General features: G+C 50.3%; 1 protein-coding gene across 1 annotated transcript; it reads right to left on the bottom strand.

Moving 5' to 3' along the window:
- Window positions 1-207: 207 nt before the first annotated feature.
- LOC308160068 (E3 ubiquitin-protein ligase DTX4-like) lies at window positions 208-24,218 on the bottom strand (the record flags this gene model as incomplete). The annotated part of the gene is given in 10 exon segments (XM_080533932.1): window positions 208-435; window positions 682-771; window positions 1,248-1,568; window positions 2,463-2,524; window positions 2,867-3,028; window positions 3,173-3,234; window positions 14,088-15,229; window positions 15,231-15,280; window positions 23,668-23,882; window positions 24,124-24,218. Coding segments are annotated over 10 exon segments (2,334 nt in total). The 5' UTR covers window positions 24,126-24,218.
- Between the last annotated feature and the right edge of the window lie 1,383 nt (window positions 24,219-25,601).

Raw genomic sequence — 25,601 nt, 5'->3', positions numbered from 1 at the left:
CTCTGCTGTGCTTGTGTGATTGGTTAAGCCCCTGATTGACAGGTAAACCCTCCAGTCAATCAGCATCTTCGAATCAACCAGCCAAAAATGTCCTTCTCTCCCTTTCCGTCCACCTGTTTAAGTGCTGGTAGAGTCTGCTCTGTATTAATTGTCTGCTCTTGGACCTCTTCCTCCTTCTTCTCCTCCTCCCTCCTCTTCCTCCTCCTCTCACTGCGGGCCCTCCTCTTCCTCGGTGATGCCCTGGGCCTTCAGCTCCTCCAGGACGTTGTCTAGGTGACCGGGGTCGGGGTAGCCGTGGCCCGTGAGGTTGGAGCCGAACTCCGTCTTGTGGTGGACCTCGTTCCAGATGACGGTGTCGGACTCGCCCGTGGTGCTGGAGGTGCCCACCGAGAAGACCAGCCTGCGGTCCCACGCCACCAGCAGCAGCCTCAGCACCTACGGGTGGGGGGGAGGGGGGGGCAGGGACAAGAGAGGGGTTTAGAGTTGGTATGGTCCTCCTTACTGATATGTATAACTGAGATAACAGAGACATGGAATACTGCTCATCTGATACGAGTCTGATTGCGTCACGGCGCTGTGGTAACATGTGTGTCGGTGCGCGTCACGGAGCGACGTTTGGTCACGGCTTAGTGTGGGAGTGGGAGACGGTCTTTGGGATGGAGGCGGGTGAGCAGTCTTTACCTTGCGGCCCTTCTCACTGTCAGGGAGGTAGCAGTGGCGTGGGAACCCTCTGGCTGTGAAGGGCTTGCCTGGGTTAGGGTGCTCAGGACCCTGAGAGAGAGAGAGGGGGAGAGAGAGAGAGAAAAGGGGGGAGGGGGTATAGCATTAGAGAAACGTATGATACACTTCCGCATGCTTGAGTTACTACAGAAGGCGAGGAATACGACGCATAATTCTAACTGTCCTGAGAACAGTACGCGCTCTTTGTGGTGTGTAGCACTTAGCGTGTCAGCTATGTACACGCTGTAGAATCAAACGTGCATCGCTACATCACCGTGATCATGTTGTAAGTGTGTGTAGCAGGGGAGGCCGGAGAGGGTAGAAAATAGAAATCGGAGGACGGGCTTCATTGTAATGCGCGGAACGGAAGGAGGAACGGCATTAAACGCGTGTGTTAAGATACCGTTCCACGCATTACAACGAGGCCTGTCCTCCCATTCCTACCTCCTCGGCCAGCCTCAACCCTGGTGTGTAGCGTAGCCACCGATAATAAAAAACGTGTGTATAGCGTGCGGTTGGGCCTGTACCTGGATGCCAGGCGGGATGTTGTAGATGATGCGGATGGTTTTGCAGTCGGGGTGTCCGGGCAGCGAGTGGGGGATGACGTGGTACTCCATCTTGCCGGGTGGCTGGTTGCCGGTCTTGACCCCGTAGATGGTCTTGCAGGTGGGGCACTGGAGGCTCCCGTCCTTGTTGCCGTTGTTGTACATGGCCACCAGGCACTGCAGGTGGTACTGGTGTCCACACTGGGCCAGGCGGCCCACCGACTCGGCCCGCGATAAGCCCCCCACGCCGGGGCCTTTGTACCCCGAAGGCCCCCCGAGGGCTTCCATACAGATGGTGCAGTCCTGAGAGGAGAAGAGGACAGGAGGAGGAGGGAGGAAGGAAGGAAGGGAGGGAGGGAGCAGAGTAGTTCTTCGATTAATTGTCTTCATTCAGTCATCCACGTTGTCCTAGTGAGTAACAATATGTTTCTAACTCCTTTTTAACTGATATTTTAGAGTTGGAATCTGGTAAGGTTTCTACTGTATCACACCCTGTGTGTGTGGTGATAGTGGTGGTGTGTATGTGTGTGTGGGGTGATAGTGGTGGTGTGTGTGTGGTGATAGTGGTAGTGTGTGTGAGGTGATAGTGGTAGTGTGTGTAAGGTGATAGTGGTGGTGTGTGTGGGGTGATAGTGGTGGTGTGTGTGGTGATAGTGGTGGTGTGTGTGGTGATAGTGGTGGTGTGTGTGAGGTGATAGTGGTGGTGTGTGTGGGGTGATAGTGGTGGTGTGTGTGGTGATAGTGGTGGTGTGTGTGAGGTGATAGTGGTGGTGTGTGTGGGGTGATAGTGGTGGTGTGTGTGTGGTGATAGTGGTGGTGTGTGTGGGGTGATAGTGGTGGTGTGTGTGAGGTGATAGTGGTGGTGTGTGTGAGGTGATAGTGGTGGTGTGTGTGAGGTGTGTGGTGGTGTGTGTGAGGTGTGTGAGGTGTGTGGTGGTGTGTGTGAGGTGTGTGGTGGTGTGTGTGAGGTGATAGTGGTGGTGTGTGTGTGGTGATAGTGGTGGTGTGTGTGAGGTGTGTGGTGGTGTGTGTGAGGTGTGTGGTGGTGTGTGTGAGGTGATAATGGTGGTGTGTGGTGATAGTGGTGGTGTGTGTGTGGTGATAGTGGTTGTGTGTGGTGATAGTGGTGGTGGTGTTTGTGAGGTGATAGTGGCGTGTGTGAGGTGACAGTGGTGGTGTGTGAGGTGATGTTCTTACCTCATCAGGGGGGCTCCTGACCTTCTGGAGGTATTTCTTCACCACCTCCTCTGGAGTCTTGCCTGGAGAGAGAGGGGGGGGGGGGGGTGGATTGGTGTATGGCAAACATGGTGTGTTCACAATGTGTGTGTCTGTGTGTGTGTGTGTCTGCATGAGTATGTATGTGTGTGTGGACTGTGTGTGTGTGTGTGTGTGTCTGCATGAGTATGTGTGTGTGTGTGTGTGCGTGAGTGTGTGTGTGTGTGTGTCTGCATGAGTATGTATGTATGTGTGTGTGTGTGTGTGTGCGTGAATGTGCGTGAGTGTCTGCATGAGTATGTATGTATGTATGTATATGTGTGTGTGAGATTGTGTGTCTGCATGAGTATGTGTGTGTGTGTGTGTGTGTGTGACCCCTAACCCACCTTTGCGGGCCTGTTTCTTGGTGGTCTTGCGGCAGCAGTGGCCCAGCCCTGGGATGGGTTTGATGTCACCCTTGCTGACGGGGGGCGGGTGCAGCACCAGCTTGGGGGGGCGGGTCAGACACACGGGGAGGCCGGCCGCGCTCATCAGGATCCCTGTGATACCTAACACAACAGACAGGGGGCGCCGGTCAGTAGATACAGATATACAGAGATACACCAGTCATATAAAGGTTCTTTGGCTGATCCGACCGATACCACAACAATTTGTTAAAAAGTGTGTGTGTGTGTGTGTGTGTGTTCCCTTACCTGCCAGTGCAGGGTGGACAGGGCTGTTTCCATTGAGGTTCTTCACTGGGACAGTGGGCACACTGAAACACAACAACAACAACAATTGGTTACACACAAACATTCTAGACACACACATACACATACACATACACATACACATACACATACACATACACATACACATACACATACACATAAGCCTGTTTTATTGCTTTAAGTACATCAGGCTTCCACCCACTCTCTGTTATAAATCTAATCCATGAGGGAACACAAGAGGTTAAGTGCATGGAGCCGTGTTGCCACACTTATAGACAGCTGCATTCACACACAAGTAGGTAGGTGTATATATGGGCCAGCTGTAATCTCTACTGGCAACAACATCATCACTCCAGGACCACAATGGAAAGTAAGACGTTTTGTAATATAATAATAATAATAATAATAATCATCATAATAATAATAATAATAAAAACAATAACAATAATAATGCATTCATGTTGTATAGTGCTTTCCCCAGTACTCAAAGACACTACATTCCTTGTAGAGAACAAGAATACTAAAAAGTGAAACGCAAGCACAGTCAGTAAAAACTACAATAAGAATTGTTAACGAATAAAAGCAAGTTTAAATCCCAATCCTTTGAAGGAGGAGAACGTGGAATATCCTCCATGATCTCATTCATGTACAAGTAGGTTTCTGTATGGTGTGTGCTTGCTTGGCCTTTAATAAATAGACAAACACTCCCATCCCAAGGCCAGACTGGTGACCTGGTTCACACACACAGGCACAGACATGACAGCCTGATAAAACCACCAGAACAACCTTGGAATTCTCCCTGAAACTATAGAATCAGGTAACCATAGAAGAAGGTGATTGTTCCCACCAAACGACCATTCCACACAACAATGTAGAAGTTCTGATGGCAATCATTCTAGAATGTGTAGATGATTCTATTTAGAAGGTTATATATATATATATATATATATATATATATCCATGTCTTTTATCTTTGTGGAGTGGTGCGCGCCTGCCTCGGTATCGACGCTGCCACCAGATCGTATCTGCTCCGTGCCTTTTCTCATCTGAAGCTCTGCTACACAGTGACGTCACAGCCGTTGTTTTTGACAGCATCGATAATACAACCACACAATAGTAGGCATCATGGCCGGTGCTCTGTTGCCAAAGCAGTCCAAAATAATGGCCTCTCTCTCTCTCTCTCTCTCACACACACACACACACACACACACACACACACACACACACACACACACACACACACAGATCAATACTCACTGAAAAGACTTCAGGATTGTCATCCTTGCACACACAGAGGTCAGGCCGAGCAAATCAATTAAGTGTTTCAAAGAAGCAAAAATAAATAAATAGATAAAGGAAAAAGAACACAAATCACAGTGGAATCGATTGGGTGTCACTCCTCCAGGAAGCAGAGACCCGCTGGGCTGATATGATGAAAGATCACCACCAGGAGCTACACTCTCTGTTCTCTCCTCCGCTCGGACCCCCTGTCCTCCTCTCCTTCTCTGTCTCCTTCCTTCGCTCCTCTCCTCTCCACAGGTGGGTTACCTCTCCCTCTCTTGTGGCGTAGTGTGTGAAGCAGAGTGTGTGTGTGGGTGTGTGTGTGTGAGAGAGTGAGTGTCACGTCTCCTGTCTTATAGTAATCCGTTGACCTCAGTGAGCCAGGATGTCACACACCTGCCGGGGATTATCAGCGCGTCACGGCTCAGAACCATACCTGGCCGCAAACGGAAAACACACACACACGCGCACACACACATACACGCACACGCACACACACACACACACATACACGCACACACACACACACAGACACATACACGCATGCACGCATGCACGCTCACACACACACACACACACTTGCACGCTTTAAACTCACACACGGATGAGGACATAGGGCGACCTATCCCAAGTATTGCACCGCCCGACATATTCCATAGGCGTCATTCATTCAGAAGCTCTGAGCGGTCGTGGCAGTGTGGCCCGTTATTGAGCTTCTCACCTTGGGGCGTAGAATCTCTCTCTTCCCAGCAGACCCTCCATATCGTGATAAGATTGCCAACTTATTCGGGCTGTGAATACTGTCTGCTTTACTGTGTGAATACTGTGAATACTGCTTTACTGTGAATACTGTGTCTGCTTTAATGATTTTTAAGCGTACTTGTAAAATACCTGGCTGGACAAATTCAATAGTAATAATACAAAAACAATTATTGATATGTCAAATTGTTTGACGACAACACCATCGGGATATTTTGATCCAGCAACAGCAAGCGTCCTCTCGTGAACACTGAATTTCTCACACACAGACACACACAGACACACACACACACACACACACACACACACACACACACACACAGAGACACAGACACACGCACACGCACACACACACACACACGTACACACAGACAGACACACAGACGCAGACACAGACACACACACACACACACACACACACACACACACACACACACACACACACACACACACAAACACACTGTGGAAATGGGGCCAGAGTACATTTCCCTATGAGAGGGAATCATCTGAGTGAGTGAACAGTCTCAATGTCATGTATTTATGCTGCTTGGCCAAGTGGACGCATAACAAACAGGCTTTGTTTTTCCTTTTTATCGCTTCCTGACATGAAATTAGCCGACGGAGAGTTAGGGTTGGAACCAGGGGGGTGACGACACCCTCATAGCAGGGGGTCAGCCTGTTAGGCCACCATTAATGACCCTCGTTAGGATGTGTGGCCCTGCCCTCCCCACCCCACCCTGTGTGTGTTTGTGTGTGTGTGTGTGTGTGTGTGACTGACTGACTGGCTCTTGATCTAGGGTTGTAAAATTCTTCCTCAAGAGTTGCTTTGAAGGCGTAAGGACAAAGACTGAGAGTCAATCGTTACCGACTGATCTCCTATCTGAGGGGCAGGGTTAGTGTTGTCACAGAGAACGGATGGGGTCTTTGCTTTGGATGGGTATGGTCCACTTAGGGAATTCACCTTATGGGAGATGTGTGTTTGTGTGTGTGTGCGTGTGTGCTTGTGTGTGTGCACGTGCGTGTGCATGTGCACGTGTGTGTGTTATGACAATGGAAGGACGTCGAACTGTTCCGTTATAACTGGGTTTCATTAAGACACATACACTATCCTGTTCGTTGAGCGTCGGACTGATCACCAAGGAGACGCCTGGCGTCAGGCGTGACGTGGCGGGCGGACGGGGAGGAGGACCTGGGAGGAGCTGCTGGGCGGGCGTCATCTGTTGTTTCCGGTCGGGCGTTTGGCCTCAACAAGCTTTGAGTTTAGGCTAAGCAGCTTTAGGTTAACTCTCCCTCGAGGGAGTGAGTCACTGAGGGCGCGTGTGTTTCTGTATGACGTTTACAGTAATACGTGCGCGTAGGTGGGTGTGTGTGGGTGTGTGGGTCTGGGTGTCCACTGATTAGTGATCGGAATCGAGAACCAGTTCCAGTTGAGTAATTACCGGTAACAGCCCAGAGAGATCTAGGATCCTCCCAGAGAAAGCAGACATTGCTAATTCTTCTGCAGAAGAACTGTTGAGTTTATCAGTTTTATATTTGTTTTCAAAGTTATATCCTTTTGAGAAAAGGACCGTTTAATTTATTTTTACTGTGTTCAAAGACTCAAGATAATAAAACAGCTGCGTAGATGCTGAAAACCTGTGTAGGCCTACTTTTTTTCCTACACAGAATCAGAAATCGATAAAAAAAATCGAACCGATAAACAGAATCAATACTGGAATCGGTATCAATAAAATCTTATAAATTCCCCCCTCCAATATAAATACTCATAATAATGAATATTCACTCATCTCCATTGTCTGTTCAAAACCTCCCTCAGATCTCGGAACTCCCATCATTCATTCAACCTACGGTATTTCCGCCTATTCACACACAAATCCACACACACACTCCCGACCCTGAGACAGAACGGTCACTGGTCACCCACTCACAGACAAGGCTCTAGGCGTACAAACAGAACGGGTAGAACGGAGTAGGTCTGGTTGAATCATCGTCCACAGTGGTGGGTGTACAGGCAGGGGAGCACCCTGCTGTGGAGAGGACCAGTAACCGCATCAGTCAATGAGGTTATTAATGCGCCTGGTGAAAGGCTGCTGCGCTTGCAACCTGCGGGTTAAGTGGTCAGAGAGGGCCTGGACTGGAGAAGGTTTCCTCAAGTTTGATCCCCCCCGCTAATCTAGAGAGAGAATTAACACACATTCCAGCTGTCCCACTGACTGACTGAAAGACCGGCAGGTAGACAGGTGGGCAGACAGGCAGGTAGACAGACAGACAGGCGGACAGGCAGACAGACAGACAACAGACAGACAGACAGGCAGACGGACAGACAGACAGACAGAGACAGGCATTCAGACAGACAGACAGGCAGACAGAGACAGGGCAGGCAGACAGGCATTCAGACAGACAGACAGACAGACAGATATCATAATTAGGGCAGGGGCGGGTGTGGGTGGGGATGGGGGGGTGATGTGTGACTGATAATGTAATGACAGAATAATTAGGTACAAGGGTGTGAGTGAGCATGAATGAGAGAGAGAGAGATGAGTGATGGAGAGAGCAGAGTGCTGCTCCAGAGAGCCTCTCACATGCTGCTTCTGCTGCTTGGGGCCTAGAAGCTATGAACTGATGCATGTGGACATACTGCATGGACAGGCAAGCCTTGAATAAGACAGACTAACAGATTAAACAGACACACAGACACACAGACACACACACACACACACACAACAATATATAGGCCAGTGTTCTGTACACAAACAAGGTACCGTATGTAAGTGTTGAAGAGCCCACTCGATATAACAAACATACAGTTTTAGAATCACTAAATACTTAGGCTGCATTCGTAAATTCGGTCTGGAAATCTGATCAGCACTCATGGAATGCCTCTTGTCCAATCAAATGACTTGGGTCTCTATAACGTTGAACCCAGCGCTCCGGCACTCTCAGAGCGAATTTACAAACACAGCCTTAGTGATAATTTGTGGTTTGGATTCACTGTATCGTCTGCCGTAGGCTACTCGGTAAGTGGTACATGCCTTGTAAACAAACGTACGTGTTCAAAAGCAAGGACTGTGTGATCATCTAATTATGTGTAGTTATGTATTTTTAGCACGTTGATGTTCTGGACAAGACAACCTCTCTCTTCCCCCCCCCCTCTCTCTCCCCCTTTCTTTCTCTCACACCTCCCCCTCTCTTTCTCTCACACCTCCTCCCTCTCTCTTTCTCTTACACCTTCTTCCTCTCTCTCTCTCTCCACCTCTCTCTCTCTCACCTCCTCCCTCTCCCTCTGTACAACTCCTCTGCTAATTACCAAAGCTAATTATAACAGTGCTTTAGACATTAGCATCTCTACATCTCAGCAAGTTGAGATGAATGAATGAATGGTCTTTATTTATTTATTGCTATAGTACAGGTACCAAACAACGAAATTTGGGAGGGGTGGCTCCCCTGGTGCTAGGAAAGAAAAAAAAAGAAAAAAAAACAGGAAGGGAAAGGAGCTGGTTTACATAAATAAAGGCTATGTACACTATCCACTATACTATACTGTACAGGTAAGACGACTAGGGTTGTCATATTGCACATAGTGTTATTGCACATTCATTTCACATAAGATGCTGCGCGCTTCCCAGAGACTGTTCCTGCTTCGGAGAAGAACCCCCCCCCCAGAGGCTAGGGAGGATAAGCGATAAGCTGTTCCTCCACCCGGGGCTTCATGGTAGGTAGAGTCCATGTCTCAGGACCCAGACCCGACCTGAACCACAAGGGGCAATTTTCTGGTACCGTCGCGGTGGCCTCTTGGTCAGCATAGAGAGTCATGTGCTGAGGCTGGGTCATGTCATGGGTCATGGGAGTCTCAACCCTCCGATTCCTGGGACACAACATGCGGGATGACCTGGCCTGGAAGGACAACACTAAAGGCACCATCAAGAGGGCACAACAGGGGCTATACACCCTGAGATGCCTCAGGAAACAACACAACAAGCAGGAGATACTGGTGGCCTTCTACCACGGCGCAGTGGAGAGCATCCTCACCTTCGGCATCTCCAACTGGTTCCACAGCTGCACAACAGCGGAGAGAAACGAGCTACAGAGAGTCGTGAGAACAGCACAGAAGATCACCGGCGCCCCCCTCCCCTCTCTGGAGGAGCTGTACAACACACGCTGTCTCAGGAGGGCCTCCAAGATCTCCAGGGACCCGACCCACCCTGGGCACGTACACTTTGTCAAGCTGCCCTCGAACAGGAGGTACAGGACCCCGGCCGCTAAGACAAACAGACTGAAGGACTGCTTCTACCACAGGGCCGTCAAGGCCCTGAACACAGAAAAGGCCTAAGTTCTGGGCCCAGGACAGTCCGGACGGAATGTATGGCAGCTAGTGCTGAGGCACAAACATGTACATTTTCAAGCCTGCAAACTGTGACACTTTAAAATAATGTGAAAAAAATACTCTTTGTGCAATATGACAACCCTAGTTGACTATCTGTGCAGTATAGTACAGTGGATTGTGTACATAGCCTTTATTGATGTAAACCAGCTCCTTACCTTCTTGTGATTTTATGCATCTATGCTTTTTCTAAAATGTGTTTTCTTTTTCCTTTCCTAACACCAGGGGAGCCACCCCTCCTAAATTTCGTTGTTTGGTACCTGTACTGTAGCAATGACAAATAAAGTCTATTCCATTCCATTCCATGTGCTGAGGCTGTGTGTGCGTTGACATGTTTAGTGTCGCTGGGTAGTTGTGTTTAATGTCGCTGGGTAGTTGTAGTTGTGTGAGCTTCCCTCCATCCAGGACATATACAACAAACCGTGTGTCAGCAAAGCCCAGAGGATCATCAAAGATCCCAGCCAGCCCAACCACAGTCTTTTTGAACCGATGCCGTCCAAAAGACGAAGCCTCTTCCGGACCCTCAGGGCCAAAACTCAGAGGCTAACCAACAGCTACTCCCCCCAGGCGATCAGGCTCACGAACAAGCCCACTGTAGACGGAAACTGACTTTCATCCACAAGCACACCGCATGTATACAGACTACCTAAACGTTAAGCTCACACGTCACTTTACGACTTGAACTATCTATTTTATTTACTATTTGTACTGCTAATTGTCTTATTTGTCACTCAAGTCCTGTACTATTGTCACTTTTTTTTTTATCTTGACGTGTATGCTTATCGCCTTATTGTCTTGTGTTGCAATGTCAGGAACCGAAACCTGAGGATTTTACTCTCTTACACTTGTGTAATGTGACGTAACAATAAAACTTAAACACTTTAGTTCACTTCAGGAGACGGCAGAGGGTGTGTGTGATGTGTGTGTGATGTGATTTACTTTGGGAAGTGTTTGTTTGTGTTGTGGTGATGTCTGGGGACAGGGGGTTGGCTGACAAGGCTGTGAAGGGAGGGGGGTGGACAAGCCTCTTGACCTCATGACCCCAACCCCCACTCCATCACAGACACTCCCCCTCCTTTGTCATCCCCCCTCTCTCTCCCTCCCTCCCTCCCTCCGCTCCTCCTCCTCCCTTCCTCAGCTCCTCCCTGTCCCCAGATGGTCATCGTAGTCAGGAGCGGGAGTGATTTACCAGTGAGAGAAACAAACTCCCAAACATTCTCACACTCTTATGCAGAGTCAAGGCATGTTATTACACACACACACACACACACACACACACACACACACACACAAGGACCACATACGTGCACGCACGCACACACACACACACACACACACACACACACACACACACACACAAAGACACAGACACAGACACACACAAACACAGACAACCTTTAAAAAACCCAGTTCAACAATCCCTGACCTTAACAAACTATGACAACAAAAAGAAGAATAAAAAACCGAGAACGACGCCCAGACAAAGCAGAGGACTGCATGATCGAGTGTCTAGCAGGGCTCCCTCTACAGGCCAGACGGGTTAATGCAAGAGACCTGTTGTCACGAGACCTGTTGAGTTGAATACATATCGATGCGTAAATGTGATGATTATGTACACGTATATCGCTCTCCTCGCTTTACATCTGATCCTGTCTTCAACGGCGCTCTCTCCTCCCTAGCTCTGTGTTATTCACTCACTCTATCTCTCCTCTCTCCCCCCCGCCCCCGCCCCCACCCAGCCCTTCTCTCTTCCCTCTCCTTTGTGTCTTTCTCACACTCCCCCACTGAAGGAAAAATAGCACATTCTTTCCTGTGGCCTCGTAGGTCCATCAATATTTACTTTCTCTGCGTGTGTCCCCCTCGGTCTTTACATGCAGCACTGTGTGAGAGCATCTGGGTGTGTGTGTGTGTGTGTGTGTGTGTGTGTGTGTGTGTGTGTGTCTCTGTATCAGCATGTGAGTGCGCAAGTACCCACAGTTGATAGACATAGCCTAAACCAGGGCTTGACATTAAGCTTTTTCAGGTACTTGTCCTTCGGACAAGTGAACTTATCTTTTACTTGTCCGAGAGCTGAAGTTACTTGTCCAAATCCAAAGATTTTGAAAAAGCAATAATATTAATAATAATACTCTCACCAGCCACTTCATTAGGTACACCTTTTCAACTGCTTGTTAACGCAAATATCTAATCAGCCAATCATGTGGCAGCAATTCAACGCATTTAGGCATGTAGACATGGTCAAGACGATCTGCTGAAGTTCAAACCAAGCATCAGAATGGGAAATAAAGGTGATTTAAGTGACTTTGAACCTGGCATGGTTGGTTGTTGGTGCCAGACGGGCTGTTGCGTGATATTATAGTGTCAATATGGACCAAAATCTCTGATGGACCAAAAAAACTATAGTCCCTCCCCAATGGAAGCAATCTTATTTGCTAACTTTTGGATAGTATCCTATATTCAAATTTAGAAATCTATCATTAGTGTCATTCTGAAGTTCGCATTGCGATGTGCTGGTCTTAAAACTTCAAACCTAAAATATAGAACTACATGAAAATAAGCGGCATTGAGAAGAAGCGAATATGCATTCACGCGAATGGCACTAGTGACAGGAGACCCACAACACTATGGCTGCGTTCGTAAACTCGCTCTGGAATCTGATCAGCACTCATGGAATGCCTTTTGTCCAATCAAATTACTTGGTCTCTTTATGACGTTGAACGCAGTGTGCGCTCTGGCGGTCTGAGCGAATTTACGAACTATGACGATAACGAACTACGAGAGACTGAAATAGCCTCAGCGAGAATGAGGCGCGGCATCGCTTTGCTTGTAATATTTTTTTTTACTATTCAGATCGGAAGGAGGAATTAATGTTTTGCAGATATTAATACATATTGATTTCTTTTTTTGTTTGAACTTGTCCATCGGACAACTGCAGGAGGAAGTCCACTTGTCCGAACATAAAATGTACTTGTCCCGGACAAGCGGACAAGCCTTAATGTCGAGCCCTGACTAAACACATTAAATGTATTACCTTAGAGCTATCTCTCCACACCCCCCCCCCCCCTCTGTGGTCTGAGTTCTTACACCCGAGTGTGATCAATTCTTGCTAGTTGCTGACTCGTTCCTTTGTCTCTTTCTCTCCCTCCTCCCTCCCTTATTCCCTCTCTCCCTCCCCGTCTCTGACAGTGTCTGTATGACTGTGAGTGTGTCTGGCTGGCTCTGCCCCCCCCCACCTCAACCCCCCCCCCCCACACAACCACCCCCCAAAAATCTCCTTGACAAATGCCTCAAGACAGACTGAGACACAGGCGTACAATAATGACTGTGCCCGACGCTTTTGTTTTCCTCTAACCCCCCATCACTGCCCCCCCCCCCCCCACACACACCCACCCACACACACACACCACCCTATACACCCCCTGAAGCCGACCCTCTACAACCTCCACCCCCCACCCCCCCCCCTCCCCCTTAACCCTACCTTACCCCACCCCACCCAAACTCCCCTACCCCTGCCTCTGGCCGGTAGCTGTGGAGAGGCGCCATTGTGTTGCTAATGCCGACCAGGCCTCGGCGCTCCAACAAAGGTTGCCATGGAAACGTGGCTGTGAGCACACAATGGGGCGCGGAGGGGGCCCCCAGAAAGCAGGGGAGGCCTGGGAACCCGGAGAAGGAGACGGGGAGGGGAGAGAAGGAGAGAGGGAACAAATGTTTGGGTACGAAGGGAGGAGAGGGAGAGGGAGAGAGGGGGGGAGAGAGATGGAGGGAGGAGCTGCTGACCCTCCCTGGCCTCCCCCATCCAACCCTCGACCCTACGGGCTCGCAGACACTCGCCTTTCTTTTCTCTCTCCTTCTCTCTCATTCCTCCACTCCACAACTGCTGCCTTCTGTCCCCAGATGGTCAGCACCCGCGCACACACACACACCCACGCTCACACACACACACACACACCCGTACACCCACCAACACCCACCGCGTACACACACACACACCCGTACACCCACCAACACCCACACGCGCGCACACACACAAACACCCGTACACCCAAACACAAGTAAACACACTCCCTCATTCCAGAAGCATCCGTAGCCTCCAGCGTCTCAGCACTGAGATCCTCAACTACTAGTTTGTTGTGTCGTCGTTTAAAAACAAAGGAGGAGGAGGAGGAGGAACCACGTCAGCCAACTATGACTCACGCTGCATGACCACATCACCCTGAGCTGTGTGTGTGTGTGTGTGTGTGTGTGCCTGTGTCTGTGTGTGTGTTCCTGTGACTGGTCTCAGTGTGTGTCCGTGTTCATGTGTGTGTGTTAGTGTGTGTTTGTGTTAGTGTGTGTCTGTGTCTGCGTCTGTGTCTGTGTCTGCGTCTGTGTGTGTGTGTCTCATGTGTGTGTGTCTGTGTCTGTCTGTGTCTGTCTCAGGTGTTTGTCTGTGTCCATGTGTGTGTGTGTGTGTGTGTGTGTGTGTGTGTGACTCACCCAGAGGCGATGAGGGCTCGTGACTGGGCCATGGCGATGCGTTGCAGCGCGGGGCGGCTGAGCCCGGCTAGGCTGGCCCTCTGGGGGAGGGGGGGGGCGCTCACACACCCCCCCGCCGGCCGCTGGGGCGCCATCACCCGGGGCGACGGGGAGGGCGCAGGCGAGGGGGGCGACGTGACGCCGGTCGCCGGGGTGACGAGGGTGCCGATGGTTATCGACGACGACGAGGAGGCGACGACGGAGGGAGAGGGCGTGGCGGGCGCCGAGGGAGGAGGCTGCTGATTGGACGAGGAGGAGGACGGAGGCTGAGGGGGTGGGAGGGACGGAGGAGGCGGGCGGGTGGAGGAGGAGGAGGAGAGGGAGAGGACGCCTGCGCTGGACATGAGGAGGGAGAGGGAGTGGGCAAAGGCGGCCGCGTTCTGCCGGGGCGTCTGGGTGTTCCTGGCGATGGACAGGCCGTGGGGCAGCGTGCGGGAGTAGGCGGAGCCGCCGGGGGGGTTGGGCTGCTGCTGCTGGGGGCCCCCCCCTCTCCTCCCCCCCCGGCCCAGCGTGGCCGACCTGGGGCTGGGGGGCTTGTTGGTCAGCGGCGGGGGGCGGGGGCGGCCCAGCGTGAGGGACGAGGCCATCAGGGTGCCGGCCTTCACACTCATGACCAGCATGCACTGCTGGCAGGCGCAGGGCTGCCCGAGGGCCTGCTGCATGGGCGCGTTGTTGTTGTTCCCGCCGCCGCCGGGGTACGCTCCCGCGCTCCCGTTCCCGCTCACCCCGGACACCCCGACGCCCAGGAACGCCCCCGTGAGCCCCCCTCCCCCTCCTCCTCCTCCTCCCGCCCCTCCGGCCCGGGGCAGCGGCCCAGACACCAGCGGGTACGCCATGTCGGAGCGCCTCTGGACCCGGCGGCGCCTCTGCGTCTGCCCGTTGGTCTGCGTCATGCCCTGCAGGTCCACCAGGTAGCAGAACCCCAGGGGCGCCAGGTCCAGCCAGGGTTGCTGCCGGTCCCGGGCCGCCTGGATGGCGATGCCCACCTCCGTGTCGTAGGCCGTCCAGGACCCCGCGTCGTTCTCCCACTCCCACTGCCAGCCCTGGCCGGGCGCCGAGGTGGGGTCGTAGAAGCTGCGCCGCACGGGACGCAGGGTACCTGAGGGAGGGGGGACACAGAGGGGGGTCAAAGGTTAGAGAGGGACGCAGGGTACCTGAGGGGGAGAGGACACAGAGGGGGTCAGAGGTTAGAGAGGGATGCAGGGTACCTGAGGGACGGGGGAGGGGACACAGAGGGGGGTCAGAGGTCAGAGAGGGGAAGAGGGGAAGAGGGGGGAAAACACGGTTCAACACCACAGGAACTCTGCCAACCGAGGTGCGTGAGTTATGTGACGCAAACTCAAGTGCAGGGGGGGGGGGGGGCGTTCCGACTCTCGGGGGACAACGGAACCAGGTAATAAAACAAACAAACAAAAAAGTCACCCTTCTCAATTATTATATTGTTAAAACCGAGGCAGAACTGTGCCCTGGGAACTATTCCAACCTGCATGATTGATCGTCATCCTACAGACGTATTTCCTGGTTCCACGTCTTCACTTCTCTACTGGTGGGTGTCTGAGAGGACCGGGAGAGAAGCCGTGTTCCCACTTCCCACATTCACCATCACCCTGACCTGACCTCACATGACAGCCCTCCTAAACAGAACTCAACACACCTCTAGACACACAGATCAGAATCTGAATTATTTTTTATTGCCGAGTATATTTGCACATACAGGAAAGTGACTTGGTGAGGTTGGCTACTGCCTGTTGGCTACTGACCACTAGTACACGAAGGCACAGAGATGGTTGTTGTTTTCAATGGGAAAGAGCCCCAGTCACTAGTAGAGCTTCCATGATACAACTGAGTCATGTTAGGATTGGGTGGGTTGGGGGGGGGGGGGGGGTAGAGTAGTCTGATCTTGGACCTGGTCTAGGCCTGCCTGGAGCCTACCAGGAGCCAGAGCTCAGCTGCAGCTAAGTTGCTCTGTTCACAGCAACACCTCAGCGACACAATGACAATCATCAGGACGACAAGAGGAAATATTACAGGAACCCCCCCCCCTAAAAACCTGCCACATTCACAGAAGGGTCCAGTGGCGATGGTCCAGTGGTTTAAAGTACTGGTTCAAATGGACTGCCCTTACATAGCGCCTTATTCCAAAGCGCTTTACAATGGCCTCTCATTCACACCCCAATGGCGGCAAGCTACCATGCAAGGCACCGGCCCACTCAGTGGGAGCAATTTGGGGTTCAGTGTCTTGCCCAAGGACACCCCGACACGTGGACAGGAGGAGCAGGGGATCGAAAAGCAGACCGTGCGATCATTCCACCTCCTGAGCCACAGGCGCCCTGATATTTAAAGAGCCCTGTTCTGCCAGAACGTTCAGCGCCACACCCCGGCACCGGGCGGAGAGGAAGGTCTGTCACCGCCCAATGAGAGAGCAGAGCTGTAACCAGGGGCAACGTGTGCCATGGCCATTCAGCCAATGCCAAGCAGGGGGGAGATGAGGGACACACACAGAGTCCTGCCAGCGCCAGACAGGGGCACACAGACATCAAAAAGGGCCGTGAATGCAGAAGGCCCACATTTGTATGGCGCAGACAGCGAGTGCATTGTGTGTGTGTGTGTGTGTGTGTGTGTGTGTGTGTGTGTGTGTGTCTGTCAGGATGGGACGGGGGGAGGGGGGGGAGACTATGCACTTTAAATGGGGGAGGTCTTTCTCTCTCTAAATGTACAATGATTCCAAAGGAGCAATGAGTACTTGACCCTGGGATTAGCATAATCACCATGTGGAATGTGATGGAGGTGAACGGTGTAGGAAATTGGCCCTTTCAATTCAGAAACAAAGCCGGCTCAGTCAAACCTCGCCGTCAAAGGACGCGGAAATTCATGGCTGATAAAATAAATGTGAATAGTCTAAGTATTTTTGGAATTTCTAGTTCTCGACAACTAAACACGAACCATAGCGTTTCCCCAGAGGAAACGACAAACGAAACGTGTTACGCTACTCACCCATGAGAATGTTCTAAATAAAAAGGGTTTATAATTAAGTCACAATCTGAGTTTAGTCACAATCGGAGCGCCTGAAACGATTCAACCTCGTTGCTTTGTCTCGTCTACGACAACAGCCCGAACACACGGCTCTCCCTCCAGGCTGTGGCCTGTAAAAGACACAACCTCGCGCATCCACGTACTGCTCGTATCGCCTTGGATCTCTTCCATATCCCGGGTCTATAGATATCTCTATTGAGGCGGTAGTTAGCGGGAGCAGAGCAGCCCGGTGACAACCACGTCCCCCGTGGGTCTGTCTTTGTACCTGTGGCCGCTCCTCCTCTCTTTGAACAGAGGAGAACAGTCTCCTTTCATCTGGAGGATAATAGGGAGCTTCCTCCTCACCCTCTCCAGCCCAGGCCACGGGGGACAGGGTGGGGCGGCGGGGGTGAGGCCGGGTTCATAGGCAGTCAGGCGCGTGTGTGTGTGTGTGTATGTGTGTGTGTGTGTGTGAATAAGCAAGTATTACTGTGTATTTAAGTGTGTGTATGTGCGTGTTTGGATAGGGGGTCTGGGGCTCTTGTGAAGTCAGCTGTACGTATATGTGTGTACGTGTGTGGGTGTGTGTGTGTGTGTGTGTGTGTGTGTGTGTGTGTGTGTGTGTGTGGAGGGTGCACACAAGACAGTGAGTAACAGGTAGTTGTGAAGGTAAACACTCCTCCGACACCTGCTGGTTGAACACACACAGACAGAACACACACCCCCCCCCCTCCCTTCCCCACCCCACCCCACCCGAGCGCTCTCTTTAATTTTTAGTCCCTTCTTCAGAACCTGATCTCTGAACATGTTCCCACAGACGGCTCCTCCATAATTCAGGTCCCCTCATGAACCCCCATATTTCACTGCTGACAGACGCTGCACCTCCTAGATCTATCATCACTCGTACGACTGCTCTCCACCTTTTTCCTGCTTAATTCAAACCGCCATCCTATGGCCGCAAGCACAAACACGCCCACTGGCATGCGGGCACACGCACACACACACACACACACACGCACACACACACACACACACACACACACACACACACACACACACGGTCCCTGAGGGGAAGAGAGAGGCTGTGAGAGCGCGGGGGGTAACAGCTAGGTCTCATTAAACCACAGCTATTCATTAACCTACACTTATCTGATAATGGGCTTGTTTAATCATGGGTGCAATGGAACCGCTGATGAAGGAGGCCTGCTGGGACGGCCGTGGCGGGGGGCCGCTGAGCGCTGATGCTCCCACCTATGACCAGATGACTCAGCTGAACCAACTCAGGTCAGGTACACTAGACAACCTGCTCAGTGTTGCAACTTGTTTTTAGTGTGTTTTTATCTGTTGTTTTCTCTTTTACTAGTGTTTTCTGTTAAGCACTTTGGGCGGCTGTTTGTCGTAGTAAAATGTGCTACATAAATAAACATTACTACTTACTTACTCATGCCTCATGATTCACATTTACATTTTAGCCATTTAACAGCCGCCTAACCACAAACAGCGTGGTTAGGTGGAACAGGTGTGTTAGAAAAAAAATAGCCCACACACAGACACGGATCTCCAGGGTCAAAGTCAGTTGTAAGATTGGTGGGGGGGGGTGGGGGGGTCTTATAAGACAACAGGACAGTGTTCTTCATTTCACTTGGTCTTATCTTCAGCTCTTGATGAGTTTTCCCACCAGGCTGATCCTGTAGATCAGCTGATAACAACGTCACTGTGGTCCTTCCTCTTCCTCTTATCTGCTGAATCTATAGAGGGTCTCCTCCCACTTTCACATGTCACTCCACGTCTACTCCCTGTGGTGCTCTGTGTGTGTGTCTGTGTGGGTGTGGGTGTGTGGGTGGGTTTGTGTACGTGTACTGTTGTGTGTGTGTGTGTGTGTGTGTGTGTGTGTGTATAAAGGCGAGTGCCTCAGTAGATCATGCAGTGACATGATGCTGGAGCTCCCAGAGTCCTGGAGGAGACAAAGGCCAGAAGCAGGTGGAGCAGAGAGACCAGATGGCCCAGTGTGGTTCCCCTGCCGCCACGGCCCCCCTCCACACACACACACCCTGACCGATCTATACACATCTGACTATAATCACACACACACACACACACACACACACACACACCCTGACCGATACATACACATCTGACTATAAATCACACACACACCCTGACCGATACATACACATCTGACTATAATCACACACACACCCACACCCAGTCGGCAGCACGCCTAGTCAGTGTGAGAACCATGCCCTCCAGCCTTTCTCAAACTCCTGTGGCCAGTCAGCCTCTCCCAGCGCTACCTGTCACCCTGGGCTCAGAGGCCTTCAGCTGGGAGTTCCTGCTCTGCTCAGGGCTAAATCACCGCCTGCCTGCTCACACAACTGTACTCACACACACACACACACACACACACACACACACACACACAACAGTACTCTCACACACACACACACACACACAACAGTACTCACACACACACACACACACACACACAACAGTACTCTCACACACACACACACACACACACACACACACAAGAGTACTCTCACACACACACACAACAGTACTCACACACACTTTTCAGACATGTTTAATTTCCCCTCTCTGCGTGGCTAATACCGTCAAGCTTGGTTAGAGGGACAGAGAATGAGGTCAAAGGTGAAACATTTAAAAGGGGGGACGGACGGACGGACTTCTGACTATTCCAGAGAAGAAGTATTTATACAGTATATTCGGGGTTGGAAAACTCAACGATCGATTCCACTGTGTCTTGACTTTCCATTGTCCGTTTAGCTACAATGTTTAAAAAACAAAAAGTAAAAAAAGAAACAACATAAGAACGCTGGCCTGGGCCTCGTGCTAAAATCAAACAAGAGCCTTGATGAAATGTTACAGATGAAATGGAGTCCATGTAGCGCTCTGACAGAGCTCTGAGGCTGAGGTAAAGAGACAGGCTACAGAGGGGCTGGTAGATTACTTATGAAAAGAGCACGGCTGAACGCATCATGGTTACAAATGACAAAATCACAAAGCTATAACACCCCCCTCCACCCCACCCCCTGTTCTTCTCTCACTCCCTCCCCCTCTATCCCTTTTTCCTCTGTTCCTTGTTTCTCTCTCTTCTCCTTCTGTCTGACCTCAGTTGCTCCTCTCCTCCTACACAGCAGCCTGTTGCTCCTCTCTCTTCTCTCCTCCCTTTCTCTGTCTTTTGTACTCCTTTACTTTCTCTCTCTCTCTCTCTCTCCTAAATCTCCTGACAGAGCCACACAGAGAGAGAGGGAGATAGACAGATAGTCAGAGAGAGAGAGAGAGATCCTGAGGTCTCACCCCCACTCGAAAGAGAGAGGGAAAAAAGTGTGACAACATAAACTCCCATATCGCCGCAGAAGAGGAGTTCACAAGATGGTCAGGCCGACCTCAGAGCACAAAAACAAGACTCCCCTTTTTACATCCCTCTTTCTCTTTCTATCTGTGTAGCCCGCTGCCCCTAATGCTCTAAACCCAATCACATGAGAGTCATCGGACAGAAAGAAACACAATCCTGAACTGTGTGTGTGTGTGTGTGTGTGTGTGTGTGTGTTTAAGAATTGTGTGCATTCGTGCATGTCTGTGGAGTATGCGTTCATGCATGCCCTTTGTGACCCTGTGTGTGTGTGTGTGTGTGTGTGTGTGTGTGTGTGTGTGCGTTGTGAAACACGCGGTGACTGACGGCACCCAGGGGGCCCCAGGGCTTCAGCGTAACCCGACACAGAGTGTTGCACAATCTACTGGGGAAAAAGTTATGTTCTACTCCCCCCCTCTCTCTCTCTCTCTCTCTCTCTCTCTCTCTCTCTCTCTCTCTCTCTCTCTCTCTCTCTCTCTCTCTCTCTCTCCCCCTCCTCCAAACTTCTTTTCACCCTCTCTCCAGTCTCCACCATCCCCCTACCACTTCTCTGTACGGCAACTCCCCTTCTTCTCTCTCTCTCTCTCTTTCTCTCTCTCTCTCTCTCTCTCCTGGGTCTATCTTAGTTGGGGCCCCTTTAGACTCACAGCTCTAACGGAGGGAGGGAGAGAGAGAGAGAGAGAGAGAGAGAGAGAGAGAGAGAGAGAGAGAGAGAGAGAGAGAGAGATTTGGGTGTGTTACTGTTTACCCTACCACAGCCTGGCGTCCCTCAAACCCTCTCCCTCTTCCTCCCCAGGGTGACCCTGTGACCCTTGCACCCCGACCCTGGGCTTTGTGGGTGTCTGGGAACGTGCTTCCTTCAGCTGGACCAGCTGGAGCAGCAGAGGGCCGAGACGGCAGCTGACTGCTCCTCTACCCAAACCTTCTCTACCCCCCCCCCCCCCCCACACACTCAAAACCCTCTCTACCCCCGCCCCCCCCCAAACCCTCTCTACGCCTGCCTGCTAGTCTCAGTCTCCCTGCTGCTCAACGAGTCGTTTTCCACAACCACATTAAGCCTGTTGTGACTAACTGTGTCTACAAAAACAATATTTCCAGATAAAACTCAGCCTTAAGTCACAGCCCGAAGGAAATTAACCACCAACCACAATCTCCCCAGTCAATCTGTGAGAGAATGTTCGTCACACTCCAACTTCCCTGCTAAATTGTGTGCGTGTGTGTGTGTCTGTGTGTGTGTGTGTTTGACACAGAGTGACTCAGGGCATGAGTGTGTCCTATCACAAAAGGCTTGCATTGTCTGCAGAACCAGAAGGACTATCTGCCATGATTCCTCTCTAGAACACTATGAGGTTGCTTAGCAATTCCATCTCAAGGGTTACATTCCACTACACTTGGATTTGGAAGTTCCATGACATCATAGTAGATATCCATAACAACAGCTTGGATTTCATTTTTGTAACCATTCTAAACGTGTCACAGAAAGCTGCACTCCACTTTTAAAATAAATACGGCATTTCCTAAAAGCCTGTTGACTGTGGCTAAATGCTAACACTATCTGTGACCTTCACAGGCCCACCGAAAAGAGAAAGCCATTTTTATGAGCCCTCAACGACAGCCCAACTCCTCAGTTTGGCTCTGACTATTAGCTCTAAGATCTCAATAAGAGGATACAAACTTTCATTTACATTTTTTGGGGAAAGATTATAAAATCTTAAGAGCATAGATAGAATGGTTGAGGCACACAGGGCTAAAACAGTCAAGACACAGAAGGAGAACCAGTAACATTAGTCGCCACAGTGACTGTACAGAGTGTAGGTAACTACAAGCTGTTGTATCGCAGTCACATTTTCTCCATTCCTCTCACATAAGTTTGGGATCATCAGCGACGGTGGAATTCAATAACAGAATGTTCCACGTCAGTGTAACTACACTCCTCCTGAGCTGTTCTCTCGTTCCTGCTCTCTCCCCCTCTCTTTACGTCACTCTTTTTCTTGTCTCCATCTTCCACTTCACTGAAGTTATAATTGCCGATACGCCCTCTCCCGTCTCCCAACCTGGTGCGCCTGGGCTCTGCTCTCACAAGTCTCTCCCACACTCGTCCCTCTGTGTGTGTGTGTGTGTGTGTGTGTGTGTGTGTGTGTGTGTGTGTGTGTGTGTGTGTGTGTGTGTGTGTGTGTGTGTGTGTGTGTGGGGTGCACATGAACGTCTGGGCCACAATAGAGGAGCTCACATCTGTTGCCCAAATTCAACAAAGAGAGAGAGAGTCGGGGCTTCCCAATTATCACACTCTCTCTCTTTCTATACCTCCCTCTCTCTCTCTCTCTCTCTCTCTCTCTTTCTATACCTCCCTCCCTCTCTCTCTCTTTCTATACCTCCCTCTCTCTCTCTCTCTCTCTATACCTCCCTCTCTCTCTCTCTCTCTTCCTCTCTCCCACGTCCAAATCCATGACGAGACAGTCCCTGGAGATTTGGCCTGTTGACAAGCCTAAAGAAATCACCACGAGACGCTGATCCTGAGCCTACAGAGGAGACGGGGCTGCCAAAGGGGATTCTCTGCTCATTAAGCAGAGTAGGATCACATTCTCTTCCTCTCCCTCATCCCTCACCCTCTTCCTTATCCCACCCCAATTTCAGTCTCACACGGCAGCTGCATGCGTTAGATTCGGGGGGTAAAGGGGGAAAGAATGTCCGTAGTCATGGCCCCTGTAGCACAGCTGTTATGGGTCATCACACTTTCACCCCGTTCTCTGACAGCGGAGGGCCAAAGTCAGGGACCCCCGCCATAGAATTAGAATTCATTCTAACTGTATTCCTAATTCTAATTGTAAGGTTTCTCAACCTTCTTTGGGCTTCACTTGTACCCCAGTCACAACCCAGCCTAAGGCAATTCGTGTTGAATCACCAGCTGCACGTGAAGAACACAACATAATGACAGCTGAGCTTGAGAAGGCATAAAGACCTAATGAACGGTTGCGACTACCCTGTTCAATCTCCAAGCAAACAAAGACTCACTCAGCATCTTAAACAAGGTTTGGCGAATTGACCAAATGAACCCAAATCAAAGTAAATATTATAGTCCAAGTCTAGTCTGTTACACATGCCACCCCTACCACATCCCATTCATTCATTCATTCCCCAACTCTCCTCTCTTACCTGTGTCCTGTCTGAACTGATGCATCGACTGCAGGTCTATGATGTAGGGCGAGAGGCGGCTGTCGACTTGGCCTAACACGACGCTGCCACCCCGGGGATCGCTTCGTATCACCGCCTCGATGTGGTGCGACACGGCCGGGCTGTAGGGCCGCCACCGGCCGTGCTCGTTCAGCCATTCCCACACGACCACGGCGGACGCCAGCAGCATGGTGGCCCTGAAAACACAACCAGTCCGTCTTTGTTATCAGTCACCATGTCGGGTTCGTGGAGAAGAAGCGCGACGTTTATTGACATCCGGAACCCGGCTAGACTTATCTTTTTTTCTTTTTTTTGCATACAAAAGTATCGCTGTCCATTCAAACGTGTTATCTTTTACATGACAATAATATCGACATCAGTAGACTCAGTTGATAAGTTCTATAAAATCGACAACAACAACAAAAATATGAATCTTACATTTAGTTTGCCAGTGGCGAGCTAATGCGAGGAACAGCATCTGGGCAGAAAGATCCGTGGACCTTTCATGGTCGAAGGCGGAGAAATCAGTTCTTCACCTCACGGCTATAACGCGTTTATAAACTGTGGACCAGCTAAAGCGGTTTATACAATAAACTAAAGAGAGTCAGAGTGCTGTTATTTTGGGATGTTATTGTGTCAGATTCTGGCGTGGCATCTCGGGGAAAAAAGACACCCAATGCGAGTCGATTTCCCAACGGTAATCTTGTTCAATTATTGCCTGGATTTTCTACTAGCGATTCGCTGTTCCGAGATCACGCTATACTACTATAATAATACTTCTGGAGAACAGAAACACAAACGGGGTTGTTGATAATAATGCTCTGCTTTCCCGTCGCTGGGCGTAGCATGTTGAGAGTGACATCCTACACCGTAATGACCGGGTCTCTCACACACAAAGACGGGGAACAGGTTCGACAGGTCCTCGATATGCTGTCTGTTCTGCACGTAGAGTGGATTGGACGTACAGTAAATGCCTGTATGTATGTTAGGAGTGAATGGAAGGCATTGGATGACTTTTTAAGATTGTCATGCCTTTAGAAACATGTCTTTTTTTAAACAATTTAATTCGCAATCATCGCGTCATTTTCCCTAGAAACAGACACTGTGGGCTGCAAATAACAGTAACTACCCCGCTGTTTAAACAGTAGAAAAAGGTCCTGACTCCTGACGGTTTGATTACAAGTTTGCCTACGGTGTTAATTGGCATGCAGAGGAGTACAATCTCCGAAGTAATCAATATCTCACATCAGTCCAGCATTTCAAAGCCTAAACAACCAGATATGGAACCTTGTAATGTCACACAATACATGTAGCCTATGCATTGGAAAGTGAACATAATTTAACAGATTGAGAGTCGAAAATTAACCAAAAATATTAAATAAATCATCATATTTACCGGTTTCTTACGATCAAGTGCTTGATTTGAAACAATATATGATCAAAATCAAGACAGCAAAGACAGTTTTCTCAAAAAAGCAGATTTAAATGTCCGTCTTGTAACTCCAACCACCTGCATGGCTCGTCCTCAAGTGGTCAAACAGATCAGAGCTGTGCGATGTACAAAATGTATTTTACAAATCCAATAAAAATGTATTCAAATTCCGCCGGATATCAATCAAATATGGAATGAGAGTTCCATGGTGGAATGACATCAGTATTCCAAAGTGAATGTATGACATATTCGAGTCCTCCCCGGGTTATCCGGTATACCCATCACTGTTTCACTAAACTGCAAATGACCAAAGGGGTGAGATGGGAGCTCTGTCCTGTTCTAATCCACGCCCCAAACCTCGGGAGAAGAATGTCGATGTACTTCTTAAACCCAATGAAGTGCATCGAACACCCAAACGTATGCCACACTGCTAACCGCGGTCCTGCTTCATTCTACCCCCAAGTTCATGAAGCCCAGTCATACA

The sequence above is a fragment of the Nansenia antarctica genome (genome assembly GCF_963989245.1).
Source record: "Nansenia antarctica genome assembly, chromosome: 6".
In the NCBI taxonomy this organism is placed as follows: Eukaryota; Metazoa; Chordata; class Actinopteri; order Argentiniformes; family Microstomatidae; genus Nansenia; species Nansenia antarctica.
The sequence above is the reverse complement of the archived record's forward strand: the minus strand, read 5'-3'. Positions and strand labels throughout refer to the sequence as shown.